The sequence below is a fragment of the Propithecus coquereli genome, unplaced genomic scaffold (genome assembly GCF_000956105.1).
Source record: "Propithecus coquereli isolate 6110/MARCELLA unplaced genomic scaffold, Pcoq_1.0 Scaffold3, whole genome shotgun sequence".
NCBI lineage: Eukaryota > Metazoa > Chordata > Mammalia > Primates > Indriidae > Propithecus > Propithecus coquereli.
In genome coordinates this window covers 13,115,835-13,133,046 of record NW_012148618.1, presented here as the reverse complement: position 1 = coordinate 13,133,046, position 17,212 = coordinate 13,115,835, and the positions used below count along the sequence as shown (strand labels likewise).

Genomic DNA, 17,212 nt, shown 5'->3' with positions numbered 1-17,212 from the left:
GATGTAATCTCTCTAAACTCAGACTCCTCTATAAAGCAAGGATAATAATGCCTTCCTCACCAGTGGTTGGAGGGTTAGATAAGAGCATATGCAGAGCACCCAGCACAGCCTGGGCCTGGCACCCCAGAGGAGAGTGATACATTTTGTTCCTCACCCCCACCCTGCCAAAAGTCATAGCTATAAAATTAGAGGTGGCAAGGGGCAGCATTGAATCCAACCCGTAATAGCCAGTCCTGGGATTCAAGGAGCTGCTTCTTTTCCAGTGAGCTGGCAAGGTCCCCCAGTCCCAAATGGATCTCGAAGGGAGAATGGAGCCCAAGGTGGGGGGAGGCTAGGGCGTGTGTGTCTGCAGCCTGAGCTGTGGAGCCCTCTCTCCCACATGGCTTCCCAGGAAACTGCTGTCCAACCTGTCCTCCCTGGCACAGCTGTGCTGGGTGTTAAACGTGGCTAAATATACCTCTGTAATGTTTGCCAAATGGTTCCTACCTTGAGCTCCAACCCCTGAATGTTCCCTAGTCCTTACCCCAGGGCCCTCCAATGCTCCTATGAATGGAAGAATTAATGCCTGTCCCTACACCGGAGCTGCAGCCCAGCTGACCATGCCTGTAAAATATTCTGACTTCCACCCCGATACCCAGTCCCAGCCAGGGCATCCTGTTCTAGGGACGGCCTTGTCCAAATACCTAAAGTTGTGACCCTTACACACCACCAGCAACCTCGTGAACTTGGATTCCGTAACCTCACAGGCTTCTGGTTCCCATCTTCATGGCCGCAGACACTGTACTTTGTCCTGCTGCGTCTTTCTAGTGCAGATCAATTACCTCTGGGGCCATGAAGTTTTGCTTATCCCCAGCACCGCTCCAGTTGAGCTGATTGTATCAGAAGCAAAATATGTACATTCATTTTAAGCCAAGAAGATAATTTTTCATAGCTCTGGTTCCTGGAACACATCTGGGCCCGGGACCCAAGTCCCACTTTCCTCCCAGTGAGGTCCCTCTGGGATGTCTCTCAAATCCCCTTCTGGCTTTATCTCTGTGCTGGCAAACTGTGGTCGTCTCCTGAAAACTGTGTCTCTCCTAAGAGCTAGAAGGTATTATCTGAGGCTCAAGAGGCACGATCTGTGGCTACTGGAAAATGGGAACTTCTCCAGGGACCTTTGCGGCTCTGATGTGCTCAGGACATTTACAAAGAGAGATCCTGGAATGTGTCGGGTAGAAACATAGCCAGTAGGAGGGTCGCCAGGGTTTGGGGGTTATTTGGGGGTTTGGGAGGAATTCAGGGTGAAAAGAGGAAGAATCTTTCAGGAAAATTGGTCTTAAGAGAAGACCAAGGAAGAGGAGGTGAGGGCAAGCAACATGTGTCTCTGTGTTGGCCAAGGGCCACCCTCAAGTAGGCTGAGAGCACAGCAGTGGTTATGAACACAGGTTGGGGAGTAGAGTTGGATTCCTCTGATTCTAGCTGAGAGCCCTGCATCAGAGGACTTAGGCTCTGATTCTCCCTCTATAAAGCGAGGCTAATCATAACTGTCTTGTGGATTGGTCGTAAGGACTAAGTAAGATAACAGACAGTATGGACACAGCACCTGCACATGCAGGCATTCAGCAGATGGTAGCCGACATTGCCGTGATTGTTGCTGAGTTAGAGTAGGAGGAAATGGACGACCGCATTGGAGGGTTTTGGGGCTAGATGATAGGAGAGAACTTTTCCTGGAACGCAGGGGGCCTGGAATGAGGTCCCAAGGGAGGCCGCAGCTACACCTTCCCTTCCAGAGTGGACATGAAGGAGCCGGGCTGGGCCACAGGCAGCCCCTCCTGGAGGCAGGCGAAGGACTATGATGGCTGAGAGGACCATGGCCCTGGGTTCAGAGCCCTGATATGCTACGGAACATCCCCCAGGCTGGCCCCTGCCAGGGCGAGGCCTCCACGGCTCCCCACTCAGACTCTAGCTGCCCTCTGCAAAAATGGGCAGGTCCCGCTTCTGCCAACACTGCTGTCCTGATGAAAGGGGACTCCTGCCTCCTCACCAGGCCAGATCAGGACACACACTGTGCCTGGTGGACAGTGAGAAATGAGGAGCTCACTGTGTCAGGCAGCGGCGAGGTGGGGGTAACTGGTAGAAGGCCACGGCCTTGTTTCTGGAAACTTCTGGTTCTGGAGAAGCAGAATATGTGGCCATTGGCCCATGTCAAGGGCTTCACAGCAGAATGTTGTTAGAGCAAGTTATTGGCCATGAAAATATTCAATATTTCAGGATTGGTCTCACAAAAAGAATCTTCAGACCTGTAATTGTGAGTTTGACTTTTGTTCTGATTTGGAGGCAGCTCATGGGGAGAGGGGAAGCAGAGCCCAGGTTTCCTGACATGTCTATCTCAGGGACTAAACAACCTGGCATTCCCAGGATCATCCTTCTGTTATTGCTGGTTAGAATTAAGCCCCAGGAACGTCTGGAAGGACAGACATCAAAATGATTGTCTCGAGTGGAGGGATCATAGGGACTCTTTTCCTTTCCTTATACTTTATGTTTCCCCCCAAACTCCTGTATTATTTAAAGAGAAAAGAATTGCATCATCTTAAAAGGATACAAAGCAACGGAGAGTGGAATATGTGGGGTGACGTGCCGAGGGCTCCAGTCCAGAAGCCTCTGTAAATACAGACATTCGCTCAGGTGGAGGAGTCCAGGGGCATTTCCCATGGGCACAGGCTGGGGGTGGACGGTAACAGAGACATGCCTAAGCCTGGGTAAAGCTCCCAGGGAAAGAGATGCAAACAGGAAAGGCACGAACAGAAGAGAACAGAACCAGGACACCTGAAGAGAACAAAGAGAACAGGCATGAAGCTTGCAGGGTGTGCCGGCTCAGAGTGGGAAAGCCCCTCATCTCAGCAGCCGGGAGAAGCTTCCAGAGACCAGAAACACCAGCGACTGTGGGGAGCCTCTGGAGCCAGGGAGAGCCCTGAGTCCTGGCAGCAGGCACCTGTGGCCGGCCTGACCTGCTCTCCCCATCATGGCCAGCAGCCGCCATTGCCTTCAACCTGTCTGGCCCCCTCTGTCTGGGGTTCACCAGGGCTCCCCAGCGTCTGGCACAGGGCCTGGCAGTAGTGCTCCAAAATAACACCTGAATGCAAGGGACTGAAAGAAGATGGTTCATCCCCCAGAGAGACAATCCAAGGTGGCATTGGCACCCCAAGGGCAACAGAGGCAGAAAGTCATGGCAGCAAGAGCAGTGGCCCTGACTTGGGAAGACAGACCATTGAATAGAAGGGCGGGAAGAAGAGGGGTGAGGAGAGAGAGGCTCCCACAGGTGTAGCGCTGAGGTGGCGCTGGGGAGGGAGCTGTGGGCCCTTGGCGGGCAGAGAAGATAATCTGGGCGGCCTTTGCAGCTGTGGGATAAAGAGAAGCTGCTGCAGCTGGGAGAGGTGGTTTCGGGGCATCTGAGAGGCGGAAAGTACCGGGGCCCAAGGGGGACAAAAGTGGAACCGAGGCCGATGTGTGACTCACAGAACACAGGGGAGGAGTGAGACTTAAGGAGCTGCTCCCACTACCCCAGATGCAGTGGCCTTGGTAGGGGGGTGGGGTTATGGGGGTGACTCGAGGGAGTTGAGCTCGAGACTATAGCAGGGCCCCCAGGATGTGACCAGAACTGTAAGAGGAGCGGGACAGAGGGAGGGGCAGCAGTACCAAGCAGGCAGGACTCAGGGTGTGAGGTGTCAGGACGAGGAGCTGCAGGAGGGGCGGAAACCCCAGGGCTCTGGGTCCCACAGAGGCCTCTGGCAGGAACCTGTCATCAAATCAAGGACTGCTTGAGCTTCTGCCATCATGAGAGCGGTCACTGCGCACCAGCCAATCTTCACAAGTATCTCCAGCAAGGAACGATCAAGGGGCGAGGGACACGCTGTTTACTGGGGGGAGGAAACGGTGACCAGAAAGACTTGGGGGAGGGTGCCCTGGGGAAGGGGCCCGACAGGCGAGGGAGACGAAGAGGTCCTGGGCTGCCGCTGAACACCAGGGGGGTGGTGAGCACCTGGCGTGACGTCTCCAGGTGAGTAATGTCAGGGCTTGATCAGTGTCTTCACCCCTCGGAGCCCCTCTGTGCCTGCTTCCCGAGCAAGCAAGCGGCCATGCTGGGTGGGCAAGGGGGGCGGTTTCCCTGTGTGGGGGATGGTAGGAGGGGAGTGCCAAGAAGTTAGTCAATGAGGAAAAGAGCAGGGAAGCACTCAAGGACCCTTGCCGTTAGTGTTCATTCTACGTTTGGGGTAGAACATTCATTCACTCCTTTAACAAACTTTTATTGAGCACCTTCTGTATATCAGCGTGCTGCAGGTACTGGAGGTACAAAGAAGAAAAGCCAGGCAGGGTCCCATGCTCTCAGAACCTTCCAGGCTGGAAAGAAGACAGATTCCCCCAGCAAACAATGGCAGAGCAGCACGAGGGTTGATGTACTACAAGTAGGCAGGCCTGGGGAGGCCTGGCAGGAAAGTCTCCCCAGGGGCAATGGCCCTGAGATGATGCTTGAAGAGTGAGTCCACTGTCCTCTCAATCTGCAGGAGGGGCTGTCTCCATGCCACCTGTTGACAGTGAGGGTCATTCGGATGAAAAACGTCCGGCAGGCTGATGTGGGTGAGTATCCTCCTCTCTCTTCCCTCCTTTCTCTCTGCTTGTGGGGTCTGGATGGAGAGAGGCCCTGGCTGGAGAAACGGTCAGGTGTGTCTCTGTGTACATGTGCATGTGTATGTGTGTGCATGCCCGTGTGTTCAATACTCAGGTTGTAGTTCAGGCTTGGGGGCTTCTGTCATTTTTCCAGGCCCCTCACTCTAGCTATAACCTCGGCACTACCAGCCCCTGCAGCCTGTGCCTGCATGTGAGAGCTCTGTTCACACCCCTCTCTCCTCCCCACTCTTCTCCTAGTACCCACTTCCAGGATACCAGGAGTACCAGGTTTGCTCACACTAAGGATGCTTGGTTCCTTCCCGAGTTTTGGGGTACAGTGGAAGGAAAGGCCCTTAAGCATTGTGGGGCCAGCTGCCAGCCTACTCCCAGAGCTCGTTCTCAGGACAAGGGTCCTAAATTACGCTCTGGGGGCCACGCCACAGCACCCAGTTTGGCAGTTCAGCCTCATGGATGTGCTTCAACTCACCAGGGCTCTGGTGTGAACATTAGTGCAGTGTTGTTTTCTTGCGGCCCCGACTTCCCCTTCATCCTGGCACTTGCTGCGTTCCCAGACCATGGTGGCCAATGAAGCCATATAAGTGGACAGGATCCCCCCAACCCCTGTCTTTGGGTGGCTTTCAAGAGATCAGGAGAACCAAAAGCCCCTCCGCATGCTGGCCTCACTTTGCCCCATCCAGAGAGGAAGTTGGACCCCAAGGAGGAGAAAGTTCTGTGTCCAGACCCCATAGCTGGGTGGAGCAGGGTGTCCTCATGCACCGGTGACCACACAGGAATGGCTCCAGGGCCACAGAGATCCCCAGAGGCCAGGGAGGGCCTGAGAGGGGCAGAGAAGACACAGAGCCATGAGACTGAGTGTACATGTTAACAGAGGGAAATATCTACATCTAAAGCAGTTATAGAATAATAGATGACATTCCGATCTTGTCACTACAGAATTTAAAGCCTGAAGAGGCCATCGAGAGCTGGGAGTGGCCAAGAAAGGCTGCATTGAGGGCCTGGGGTCTGGTGGGCAGGAGGTGGACTTAAAGAGGTCTGGGGACTGCATGACTTCCCGAGGGCTCACGTGCAGACTGTGCTGGAGCACAGGTGCAGAGAGGCTGGGAACTTGCCAGGAAGCTGTCACTGCCATGCAGGGACGGATGTAGAGGGCAGAGGAGGGAGGCTCCTCAGCCCCAGAGACAGCGAAGGGAGCAAGCAGAATTCAGACGAGCATCTGGAGGGCGAGCTGTGCAGAGCCCAGACAGCAGGAGCAACCCCAGCAAACTTCCGATTTGTGCCTGTGCCTGCCCCGTGGGCAACTAGAGGGCTAGGGACTTCTCCTTGGGCTTCTTAGGACTTTCCCAGCCTACCAGTGAGTGATGCACGGAGCCAGGGAGTGTCCCCTGGGCCTGGGACGTGGCTGCCTTTTTTGCCTTTCTTGCCCATGCCACAGTGGGTCACTCAGACATTTCCCCCTCCTTGGGCAGATTCACCCCCATCCCTCAGGACAACCCCAGCTCACAAACACCCACAGCAGCGTTTACCTTTCTCCAACTCCTTTGAGGCGTGTCCATCCCAGCCCCTCGAGTCACCCTGGCCCCACACGCCTACACTGCATGCCTGCACCTGTGGACTCAGACCTCCCGATTGTCCAGGGCCCTTTCTTCTGTCTTCTTCCTGCCACATCTGTCACTCAGAGGTGAGGGGGTGTGGGCAGGGGCAGGCAGCTAGAGTAACAGGCCAAGGTCTGGCTCCAATGGCCTCCTCATCCCCTCCCCACACACCCCTTGGGCAGCAGGCTGCCTTTTGGGGGCACTCAGTCCTCTTTGGGAACCCCCTTGTTGCTTATGTTTTCCTCATTTCCCCCAAGGAACAAGTGGAGGGCATATATGGCATCTGGGGGTGCCAGCCCTGGTCACATCGTGTCTGGACTCCACGACCGTCATGGGCGGGACTGTGTTGCTGCCTTCTCAGGGTTAGGTTTGAGACTGTCCTGATGCCCTTCAGGTCCTGGGTTACCCTAGCCCCAAATTGTTCCCTTATAGTTTGAGTCCAAAATGAACAGCTCTCCAATTTAGTCTTATCACCTGTGCCTGAGCTTCCCAAGATTTCAGAGCGGCTGAATGGCAGTGAACACGCAGAAATTTAGGGTTGAACCCTCATCAATAGCTAAAAAGAGCCCTGGGCCAGGACTGGGAGGCAATTGGCCCAGAAACTCCCTAGTTGTCAGGAGCTTTTGTTCCTCTTCGGAAAACAAAACCCAAACCAGCACCCCAAGGGGTGTCAGGCAGGTGTCTCCAGAGGTATTAGGGAGACAATGTTATGAACATCCGTAAAGATAATTGAGTCGTCTCTGCCACCTACATTCCAGGAAAGGAGATATATCATTCAGATGACCAAGCCCTCTGTCACTGCCTGAGGAACAAGGATTAGAACCTATCTCTGCCTAGAAAATCCCCTGTCCTCTGTGAAATCCTCAGAATTGGGTCACCGTTGCTTAATCATTCTTCATTGCCAACATGATAGTCACTACCCTTAGAGTCAGCCAATGGTGCCCACCCCAGATGTCATCTGGGCCCTCACTGACCTTCCTTCATCACCCTCCTCCCCACGATGACCCCCTCCTTGGGCCACACTCTCCTTCCCAACCTTTGATGTGGGAAACAGCTCTCTGCAAAAGAACTGAAAAACAAATGAATGCTTGGAATGTGGGTGTCTGATCAATCTTATCTCTTCAAGGGCTATTTTTATCTTAACTAGAGATTTAAGCCTTGGGCCAAAAATATTGAGATTTTATTTTATGGGTTTAATGGGAGAATGTTAGGCATGGACTGATGATAGGAAACTGATTTTAGGGAGCAACGGGCCTTTACAGGGTCTGTCAAATCATGCATGCTAAGCAAGTGTTACAGAGTTAGTAGGTGCAGTGTTGGTCAGTCCCTACCTGCAGGCTCCCAGCGTAGAGGAGGCTGTTGTCAGCAGAATGATCCAGGCCCACAAGGAGTGGCCAATATCCAGGAAAAGCCAAGGGAGGGGTTCAAGAGGGCTGAGCAGGTTCCTGGTGAGTCTCCTTATTGTCAGGGCAATTAGACATGCTGACTTATTACCTGCATCTGCAGTGACGCAGCCCAGAATTTCTTGGGTACTTCTGATATGGCCCTAGAGCAGGAAGTTGGGGTTTTCCATTCATTCATTTATTCAGCAAATATACAGTGAGAGCCTACTATGTTCCAAGAGCTACAGACACAGAGTCTCCTGGCCCTTTTGGTGTTCACAGTGCAATGGAGACAGACAAGTCAACCTGAGTTGCAGTGCAATGTTGGAGTGCTCCAGGCTGGGGGGCACCTGGCCCAGACATGGGCTCTCAGGCAAGGCTTCCAGAGGAGGTTCCTAGCTAGAAGTGTGAGTGAAAGGAGAAGAGTGTAGAAGCATGTTCAGGGCAGAAGCAACAGCATGTGCAAGGCTTGAAGGCAAGACAGCATGGCACCTTTTGAGACCTGATTGAGTTTGGCTGGAGTCTAGAGTATGAGTGTGCACGTGTGTGCGTGTTCACGTATGTATGAGTGTGTGTATGTGTGTGAGGGTGGATGCGTGTGAGTGTGTATGTGTGTGTGCATGCATGCTCACGCTCACACACGGAGGGCAGAGGTGGGGTGTTAGGAAGGGTGGAAAGATGAGGCTGGGGCTGGGGGACGGGGTGGGGGCAGCCCTGTCGAGTGGTTGGGACTCCTTCCAGAAGATAGAGGTCAGTGGCTAAAGGATCTTAAACTGGGGAATGACATGATCATATCTAAAAAGCCCCCTCTGGCTTCTCTTGGGAGAGGTTGGAGTGGGGCAAGACAGGAGACAGGGGGCCCAGTTGGGAAGTGGTCCCAGAGAGAATGGCAGCCTGCACCAAGGCAATGGCAGTACAGATGAAAAGTGGGCAGGCTTGAGATATACAGAGTTAAATCAATGCAACGTGAGAGTCAAGGCGATACTTGGTTTCTGGCCTGGACAGCTGAGTGATGGTGAAGAGGAGCAGGTTGGGCATGGAGGGGATGGGCGGGGACAATGAGATCATCATTTTCTTTTGATTCTCTTGAGTTGTGGTTATTTGTTTTGTCTGGATTAAATAATCATCATGACATCTAAAGGATAGTGCCATCTTACCTTTGTTCAAAGGAAGGAGGGCTGTGAATTCCAATTCAGTGAATGGTGAGCCCTCGAAGATTAACCAGGTATCAGGGATTAAATTAGAAGCCAGGAATGTTTCTGATGAAATCGGGGTTACTGACTCTGATAAAGCTTTCAGTATAGTGACAATGTAGGAGTAAGTCAGTCCCAGGGGACAGTCCTGGTTCCACTCTCATTAGTGACTATTAATAATTATGAACCACTTTGGATCAAGCCTACCAGTATACAATTCCCATCCTCACACCAGCTTTATTATCTAGAGGACTCCCTGACACTGGAAACTGTATTGATTTTCACCATTTTCTACGTAGCTGGTGTGTACCCTGGGACTCACCCCAGCAGATTGCCAAGAGAGTGACAAAGGCAGCCATGGCACCCTTCCTCCCTTCTCCCAGGTAGAATGGAGGGGGAGCCAAGCTAAGCTTCTATTTTTCACCCTATCCCTTCTGCTGTTCCAACCAGAAGACTTAGGGGGCCTTCCTCCATTTAGGGAGGGCCTGTTGGGGTTAAGACTTTATCCCTTGTCCAGAGCACATCCAACGACATCACACTTGCGTCATTCATTTAGAATGAAAACAAAAAGTACTTGGCTACAGATGGGAAGGTTTCTTGGATCATAAACCTCATGTTGGGAGACCAGGATAGGTATGAAGAGCCTGGCTGGGTGCAGTTGAGGCATTAAGTCAGATGGCCATGGTGGTCCCTGCTCCTAGATCCTGCTGAATAGCTGGTTCCATCCAAGCCCTTTCCCACTGGAGCCCTTCTTGGCCAACTCACAGCAGGCTGTGTTCTCATCTAGCCTGAGAGAGAGATCTGGGCCTTGCTTTGGTTTCCCTGGTGTCCTGGACTAAGGAAAGAAGTAAACCGGACCTTTGGGGGCTGTTCTTCCAGATCTCCCCCTGGCAGAGGGAAAATAGGCCATACCCTGTCCCAAACAGCAGGTGTTTGCTCAGAGACCAGGATGCTTCTGATAAGACCCAGAGACCATCAGTGTCCATGAGAATGGTCAGTGGGATGTGGATACCCCTCTGTGAAACCTATAGCCTGCAGTCTGTGACCTTCTCAGCATTCTGGGACAAAGGTCTCCAGAGAGGACTTGAGCTGAGATGAAGGCTTGCTCTGGAGGGAACTTGCCTGAAGCTTCCTTTTGACTCTACACTCCCTCCTCTCTGGACCTGGGTTCATTCCTCACCCTTGCCCTTCACCCTGTCTTTCTTGGCCAGTGAGCCAGACAGACTGCTTTGTGAGCCTCTGGCTGCCCACTGCCTCTCAGAAGAAGCTGAGGACGAAGACCATCTCCAACTGCCCAAACCCGGAGTGGAATGAAAACTTCAACTTCCAGATCCAGAGCCAAGTGAAGGTGAGATATGGAGGACTACACCTGTTTGCCTGCCACCATCTCTGTTCCCCTCTTGACTCTTAGTCCTTCTCTTTGCTTGCGTGTTCTTTGCCTATTTGTTTTTCTTTCTACCTACTTCTTGCGCTGTCTTCCCACTCACCCACTACTTCCTTCTGCCGGTCTCACACTTGTCCCTCTCTGAGTTCATTTATCCTTCTACCTTCTGTCTGGTCTCTTTTGTCCTCCTGTCTAATTGTTGCTGGAACTAATGTCTCTTGCCCCAAAACAGACTGTGTTTCCAGTACCTTGCAGAGCATGCTCCAAGCAGGAGAGTACACAGGGGGGAAGAGCCATTCCATTCACTAGGTCTAGCGCCAGTCTAATTCCAGCCAAGGGGTTTTCTCTCTTTTAAATCCTTTTTATATTGCTTTATTATTTCTATTTCTTTGGGTGTGTGTTCTTTCATTTATTGAGTTGTTGTTTCATGATGTAAGTCTTCCTCAGATATATGGTGACTCTAAGTCAAGTTCACATCTCCTGTGGGAGAATTATCCCTTGAGTATCCTCAGTTGTAACAGCCTCAGCAGAGAGCCCGTAAGACATATTTGGCCTTATCATAGAGGCATCAACTCCCACCTGGGGCACTTGAGGCTGTTTATAAAGGATTCTTTATGAAACAGAAGGGCTTTATACTTACTATTTTTAAAATACCTTTTCTATCATATATATGAGTTTGATGAGGGAGGGGGATTTTGGTGTAGGCTTAGTCTTCATCTTGAAATTAGAATTTAGGCTTCCTTTGTCTTAAGGATTGTGAGGCTGCTGGGTTGGTTCTAGGACATACTTGGGTTTCTAGTAAGGTTAACAGATCTCATCCAGCTGGGGACCCCCAGAACCACCTGATGTCCACTAGATAGGGAGCTGAGAGGCAAGCTCAGCCCCAGCCCACATCTCCCAGGATCCTTGGAACAAGGAGCCTCCGAGAGTAGCCCAGGTCGCCTGAGACCATTGACCTCAAAGTCCAGCCAGACAACTTGACTATTGACATGTTGCTTTAGGACCACCCATAAGACTTTATTAGGGGCTAATGAGTCAAAGGATGACGTTCACACACCTCGCCCCATCTCCACCAATTAGCAGAGCAATCTTTGCCATATCACTCCCCTGGAGTGTTAAGATGTTAGCTTCCCTGATCTGGGTTTTCTAGCATCAAAGGAGCTGTCTTCAGCTCCCAGGGGCCGAATGCTGGACACATTCTATATCTTGGCAGGGGTCTGCTTGCTCTGCCCCCTCCATCCCTCCCCCCAGCTGAAATGAAATCCTTCCACACTTCACAGGCCTGTGCCAAGCTTGTAAAAGGGCAAAATTCTCCAGTAGGAGAGTGAAAGCAGAGGAGCAGGAAGGCTTTAGAGAGCTGGAAAGGGGGAAAAAGACATTTTCTTTCCTTAATTCATTTCCCTACAAACGCCTCTCACACCGGAACAGGGACCACTTTGGAATGCTGTCCCCCATTCCTCAGACCTACCTCCTCCCTAGGACCAGGGTCAGGCCCCTCATGCCGGGAGTGGGTTGTTGCAACCGTAGTAACCAGACTTGTACCCTCCCTTCTCCCCTAGAATGTGCTAGAGCTGAGTGTCTGTGATGAAGACACAGTGACACCAGACGACCATCTCTTGACAGTTCTCTACGACCTCACCAAGCTCTGCTTCCGAAAGAAAACCCATGTCAAATTTCCACTCAACCCAGAGGTAGGTGCAGGGGCCCAGGGCCTCAGCCTCCTGCCTCATAAGGAGCAGCTGGTTATTCCCGTGAGGCCGTTCCACGGGCTTCTCTCTGTGTATGCAGCAAAGGCAGGAAAAGACGGCGCTGCTGGTTCAAATCCCAGTGCTGTCGCTCAGTAACTGCGTGACCCCATGAAAATTACCTTACTTCTCTGAGTTTCTGTTTCCTCATCTATACAATGATGGTAATAACACCTACCACACAGGGTTGTTGTGAGGCTTAAATGAGAAAACATAGTAAGGCACCTAGCGGTGTTCACAATACAAAATGGAGATGTGGTAGGTATTGGTCCCCTTCCCCCTTTTCTTCCCTCAGAATCCTGTTTCTGGAATGACCCCAGGGAGCAGAGGACAGATGAGGATAAAGGCGGGAAAATCTGCAAGTCAGAGAAAGTCAGAGCTGGAGAGGACCAGGATGTTATAGAATCAATCATTCAAAAATAGGCATGGGGACACCTCAGAGAACTAGCATCCCTGCCCTCACCTGGCCTACATTCCGGTGGGGAAACTGAGGTCCAGTGAGGTCATGACTTGCCTCAAGTTACACTGCAAGAGGTGTGAAGGAATAGGTGGGGGGGTGGGTCCTGCCCCTCAGTGGTGGGCTTGCTGGGGGCCATATCTCCCCCTCCCTTGCCCCAGGCACCAAGCTCCTGGGGAGGCTGGGGGAGCAGGCCAAGCCCAGGTAATGAGGAAAAGGAAATGTTCTGGGGCAGAGGAACTCCCATGCTGGGCTAAGGGTCAACTCCATGCCCTGACCTCCCCTAGGTTGTCAGTGATATTCCTGATGTCAAAGACTTGGGGACAGAGAGAGGCAGAGGGGGCCACAGAGTGCTGCAGGGCAGCAGAGCAGGTCCACAGGGGCTCCTGGCGTGGCAGAGAGTCCTGGTCAGCAGAGATGTGCAGACATGGCTCATAGCTGCCTTCCTTTCTCCCTCCCCGCCGCGCCCAGGGCATGGAAGAGCTGGAGGTGGAGTTCCTGTTGGAGGAGAGGTGAGTAGGCCCTGGCCCCCAGGGTCCACCAAGGTCCTGACCTTCAAGTGGCTTCTGGGAACGAGCATTTCAGAGCTGGGTCAGCCTTTCTGCCATCCTCCTCTCTTCTTGTCTCACTCCTAGCACTAACCCTGGACTCCTCACTGTGCATCAGAATCACCTGGGAGCCTCTAAATAGTGTGCGTGCTGGGCCCCAGCCTTGCTCATCCAGTTCTACTGACGTCAGTATTACTTTAATACTGCCTCAGTCTCCTGCTTTCCTGATGGTGGCCCCTGGAAAGAATTCCTGCCACCCTGCCATGGTGATGGGGGCTTTGTTGAGGCCCAGCTAAGAAAGAGGTCAGGACCAAGGGGTCTCCTCCCTGACCCAGAACTGTTAGAACAAACACCCCCAAAGCCTAAAGCAGAGGCTGCCCAGCCTCTGCAGCTAACTTGGAACCGAGTCCGGGGAGGAGCCCAACATGTACGGTTTCCAATCATTCTCAATTAGGAAAATGACCCAGGGTCCTGGAGGTGTGACTGTGCTGAGCTATGTCCCCCTCACAGAGCTGGAGGGCCAGGAGAAGAGGAAGAAGAGAGAAGGAAGGAAGGGAGGAGGTGGTGAGAGGGAGGAGGCGGGGAGGGAGGGGGAGGGAGGGCAGGCTCCTGCCCAGAGGAGACAAGCCCCGCCCCGGCGCTGACAGAGTGCGCCGTGATTGGGCAGCCCGCTCCTGGCTCCTCCCTCGGGCAGGACTGAGCCCCCCTGAATTTGCGATCAGCCGGACGCCAGAGGATGAGAGGATTGAGATAGGAGGAGAGGGCTTATCAGCTTGCACTCTGGAGAATCTTCTGCCTAGGGGATCTTGGGACTATTTGAGGGAACTTACTTCCTTTTGACAGCTGACTGGCAAATTAGAATCAACTTTATTTCACATCGAAGAAAATTGAGGCTCTCTCCTCCAATTCTTCATGTGACAGGACTTTTGTGGGGGGAAAACTCCTTGGCTGAATTAGAAAGTGGCTTGCAAAATGAAATATGTCAAGCTTGGTAATAAGAGTTGATCCGAAGACAAAGTCATCTTGGGCTTAATTTTGGTGAGGGAGGCTGTGGACTCTCCAGGCTAATTGCAACCTTGGAGGCTGATGCTCTTGACTTTATAACACAAGAACATTTAACATTCACCAGGCCCCTCTCTGGCTGGGTCAGAACTGTTTGTTAAATGCATAGATTAAATAAAGCACCAAATGGAGTAATGGGCGATTTTAACTGCTAGAACTGTTTATGTCTGCTCTAGCTGATGTTCATCCTTATAACTCCATGCAGTTACATCTGGTTGTGCACAAAGAACAGTTATCCTTTTAAAAAAAAAAAAAAAAGCAATGGAACTCTTCTACTTCTTCTAACCTATAAATCTATTTTTTTTCTGGACATTCTATTTCAAATGTATGCCAGTTTCCTCCTTGACAACCTAATGCAAATCTAAGGTTTCTTAAGCCAATATTTTTTATAAGAACCAAGAAGGCTCTGCTATTTTGTTATTGATTCTGTTTATATCTTTGTCATCTTTATGAGAAATCAGTCAAGAATGACAGAACTGACCAGGAGTTCTCATTTTGTTTTTCAGTCCTTCTGCACCCGAGACCCTCGTCACCAATGGCGTGCTGGTGGTAATTGTCCTTCTGGCTGCTGCTCTCAGAGGAACAGAACTGAGGGAGAAGATGCTGGGCTCAGCCCGGGTCGTTTTCCCATCCCGAGCCCAGGAGAAGTTAGACTGCGTTAGGCCAGCCAAACAGGGCATACGCAGGGACAGGAGTAGGAAGCTGGGCTCCGGCACCCAGGGAGGAGGTAGCTGGGACCCCAGTACCCCAAAACCCACAAAGATGACCCCTTCTCTTGAGAACCTCCCCAATAAATGAATCCACTAAGGGAAGCCTCCTCCCAGATTCAGTCTTGGTCCTGTTCCCCACAACACCGATACCTCTGTAGATACAACTTCAATATTTAAACATTTTCATAACTTAGCTGTTGGTACAGCTATTTTAATTAAGTGCCCTAGGGTTCAAGGAGACCTCTACCCCAAAAAGAAGAGTCTTTGGGAATTTGTGGCAAAGGAATTTGATCTACCTCTGCTGCTGCTGCTGCTGCTTTTTTTTTTTTTGGTACAGACAGGGTCTCACTATGTTGACCAGGCTGATCTTGAACTCCTGGCCTTGGCCTCCCAAAGTGCTGGGGTTACAGGTGTAAGCCACCATGCTGGCCTTGCCTCTTCTTGACAAGGCTGTTTTGTAGGAAGTTCTCACTTTCAAAGCCCAGAGCTGAACATTCCCTCAGGTCAGATCCCTGACCTTCCGCTGAGAACATGACCCCTAGTAAACTGTGACGGTGCATCCTGGACATCCTAGGACAGCTTTGTTTTCAAATGTCCTATCTCTGAGTGAGATGATATGTCTTGATTGGGTTCAGGAAATGTGGTCAATACACCCCACGGTCCCTGGCGTCAGCCCGAAGTCATACCAGTGCTGAATTTATCCTACCAAGCTTCGTCTCCCCTCTTGGGTCTGGAAGAGCCGGGAGGTGGCCGGTGCTCAGATTTTGGTGACCCTCCCTTGCTTTGTTACAGTCTCGACAAGTCTCCTGCCTGGAGGTTCATGCAGAAGCCAGGAGGCAACGGAAGAGTAAAAAAAGTAAGCCATTTTACCTCCTCTGCTGGCTGGGGTGGGGTGGGGCATGCTGCTTCCGAATCCTGTCAACATCAGACTCGGCCTGGTCAGGGCTTCCCTGGGCTCAGGGGAACCAGTGGCTTGGCCGAAACTCCTCAGAATCATCTCACCCTTGGGGGTCGTTAGCCCCTGTCCTCCCAGCCTGCTCTATAGAGGGCGCGTTCTCCCAGGCACCCACGTAACCCTTGAGTCCTCCAGGCATGATGCAGTAAATGGGCCTGGGCTCCCGGTGCTGCCCTTGTGCCCACAACCGTCTGCGCTGTGCCCTGCCATGCCCTTGGGTTACATGGGTCAGTGTGGAGGTTGGCACCCAGTGCTGGCAGTGCTGACACGCTCAGGGCCTTTCTCACTGTGCCCCTGCCAATAGGCAGATCACAATTCATGTGGAGTCCTAGCGTTTTATAGCTGCAGGGACTAAGGGATCTGCAAATACCAAATCCCACTTTCTGTCCCACCCCATCCTGCCCATGCACGGCTTCCAGCCTGTCCAGGGACACAGCACAGTGTGACTCTCAGACAGCGGGAAGGGAATGAGGGAGGGAGAGAGAGGCCTCCACCTCCAGACTGCCAGGATGATGAGGACCTGCTCTCTCTGCAGTGGGCAGGTAGCTTTGGGAGATCTTCTGGCAGAGAAGAACCAAGGAGGACTCCGTCAGCGTCTAAAAGAGTTTTCTAGAGACCACATTTGTCACTCACAAGCCTTGTTAAAGTGCGGATTCCTGCCCCGCCCTACAGAACGAGAATCTCTGGGCATTTGAACCAGTGTCCGGGTGATTCTAAACTCCCCCTGGGCACCTCTAAGATAGGCTTTTTGCTGGGCCAAGTGATGGGATGAGGGGTGAGAGGCTTCCCAGGGCCTCATTGCCTTGTCCGCTCTCCCAGTGAAGGACCTCTTGGTGACGGTGAGCGAGTCCTTTGAGAATACCCAGCGCATCCCGCCCTGCCCGGAGCCCTGCTGCCCAAACCCTGCCTGCTTCCACTACCCCAAGTACTTCCAGTCGCAGGTGCATGTGGAGGTGCCCAGGAGCCACTGGAGCTGCAGGGTACGAGGCACTTGAGTTGGGGGAGGTGCAGAGGACTGGGGCAGATGGGGGCTGCCAGAGAAGCCCCTCACCCCCTCTCATGGAACCCACCCATCCTTCCAGCTCTGCTGCTGCAGCACACACAGGAATGGCCCCGTCTGCCAGCCCCTCGACTGCCTTTCTGACGGCCAGCCCGTGACCCTGCCTGTGGTGAGGGCCTGCGACTGGGAAGGGGACCCTGAGCAGCTTGCTGAAGCTCCCATGACAGGAAGATGGGGAGACCCTGGGGACCCCGAAGGGAAAGATAACTCCTAGGGTTCTCTCTCAGGCAGGGGAGAGGAGTCTGGAGGGGTAGACTGATGAGCTACAGTGTGGTCCAAAGAGATGTGTAGAGGCTGGGGTGAAAATGGTGGGGACAATCGTGTCTAGAGGAGGGAAGTGGGGGTGCAGCATGCATGTGCGAGCATGCGTGTGCGAGCATGCGTGTGCAAGCATGCACATGCACATGTGCCAAGTCAAGTCTGGAGGTGGACAGTGTGGAGCGTCTCCACTTCTTTGGT

The 17,212-nt window shown here is 52.5% G+C and overlaps 1 protein-coding gene across 1 annotated transcript in view; it reads left to right on the top strand.

The window, feature by feature from the left end:
* Positions 1-17,212, top strand: part of PLA2G4E (phospholipase A2, group IVE) — a 60,170-nt gene that overhangs the window by 25,192 nt on the left and 17,766 nt on the right. Inside the window, exons 2-9 of the mRNA XM_012649129.1 lie at positions 4,542-4,614; positions 10,044-10,180; positions 11,776-11,907; positions 12,890-12,930; positions 14,535-14,577; positions 15,531-15,594; positions 16,513-16,673; positions 16,776-16,862. Coding sequence (XP_012504583.1) covers positions 4,542-4,614; positions 10,044-10,180; positions 11,776-11,907; positions 12,890-12,930; positions 14,535-14,577; positions 15,531-15,594; positions 16,513-16,673; positions 16,776-16,862 — 738 coding nt within the window. The remainder of the gene's footprint in view (positions 1-4,541; positions 4,615-10,043; positions 10,181-11,775; positions 11,908-12,889; positions 12,931-14,534; positions 14,578-15,530; positions 15,595-16,512; positions 16,674-16,775; positions 16,863-17,212) is intronic.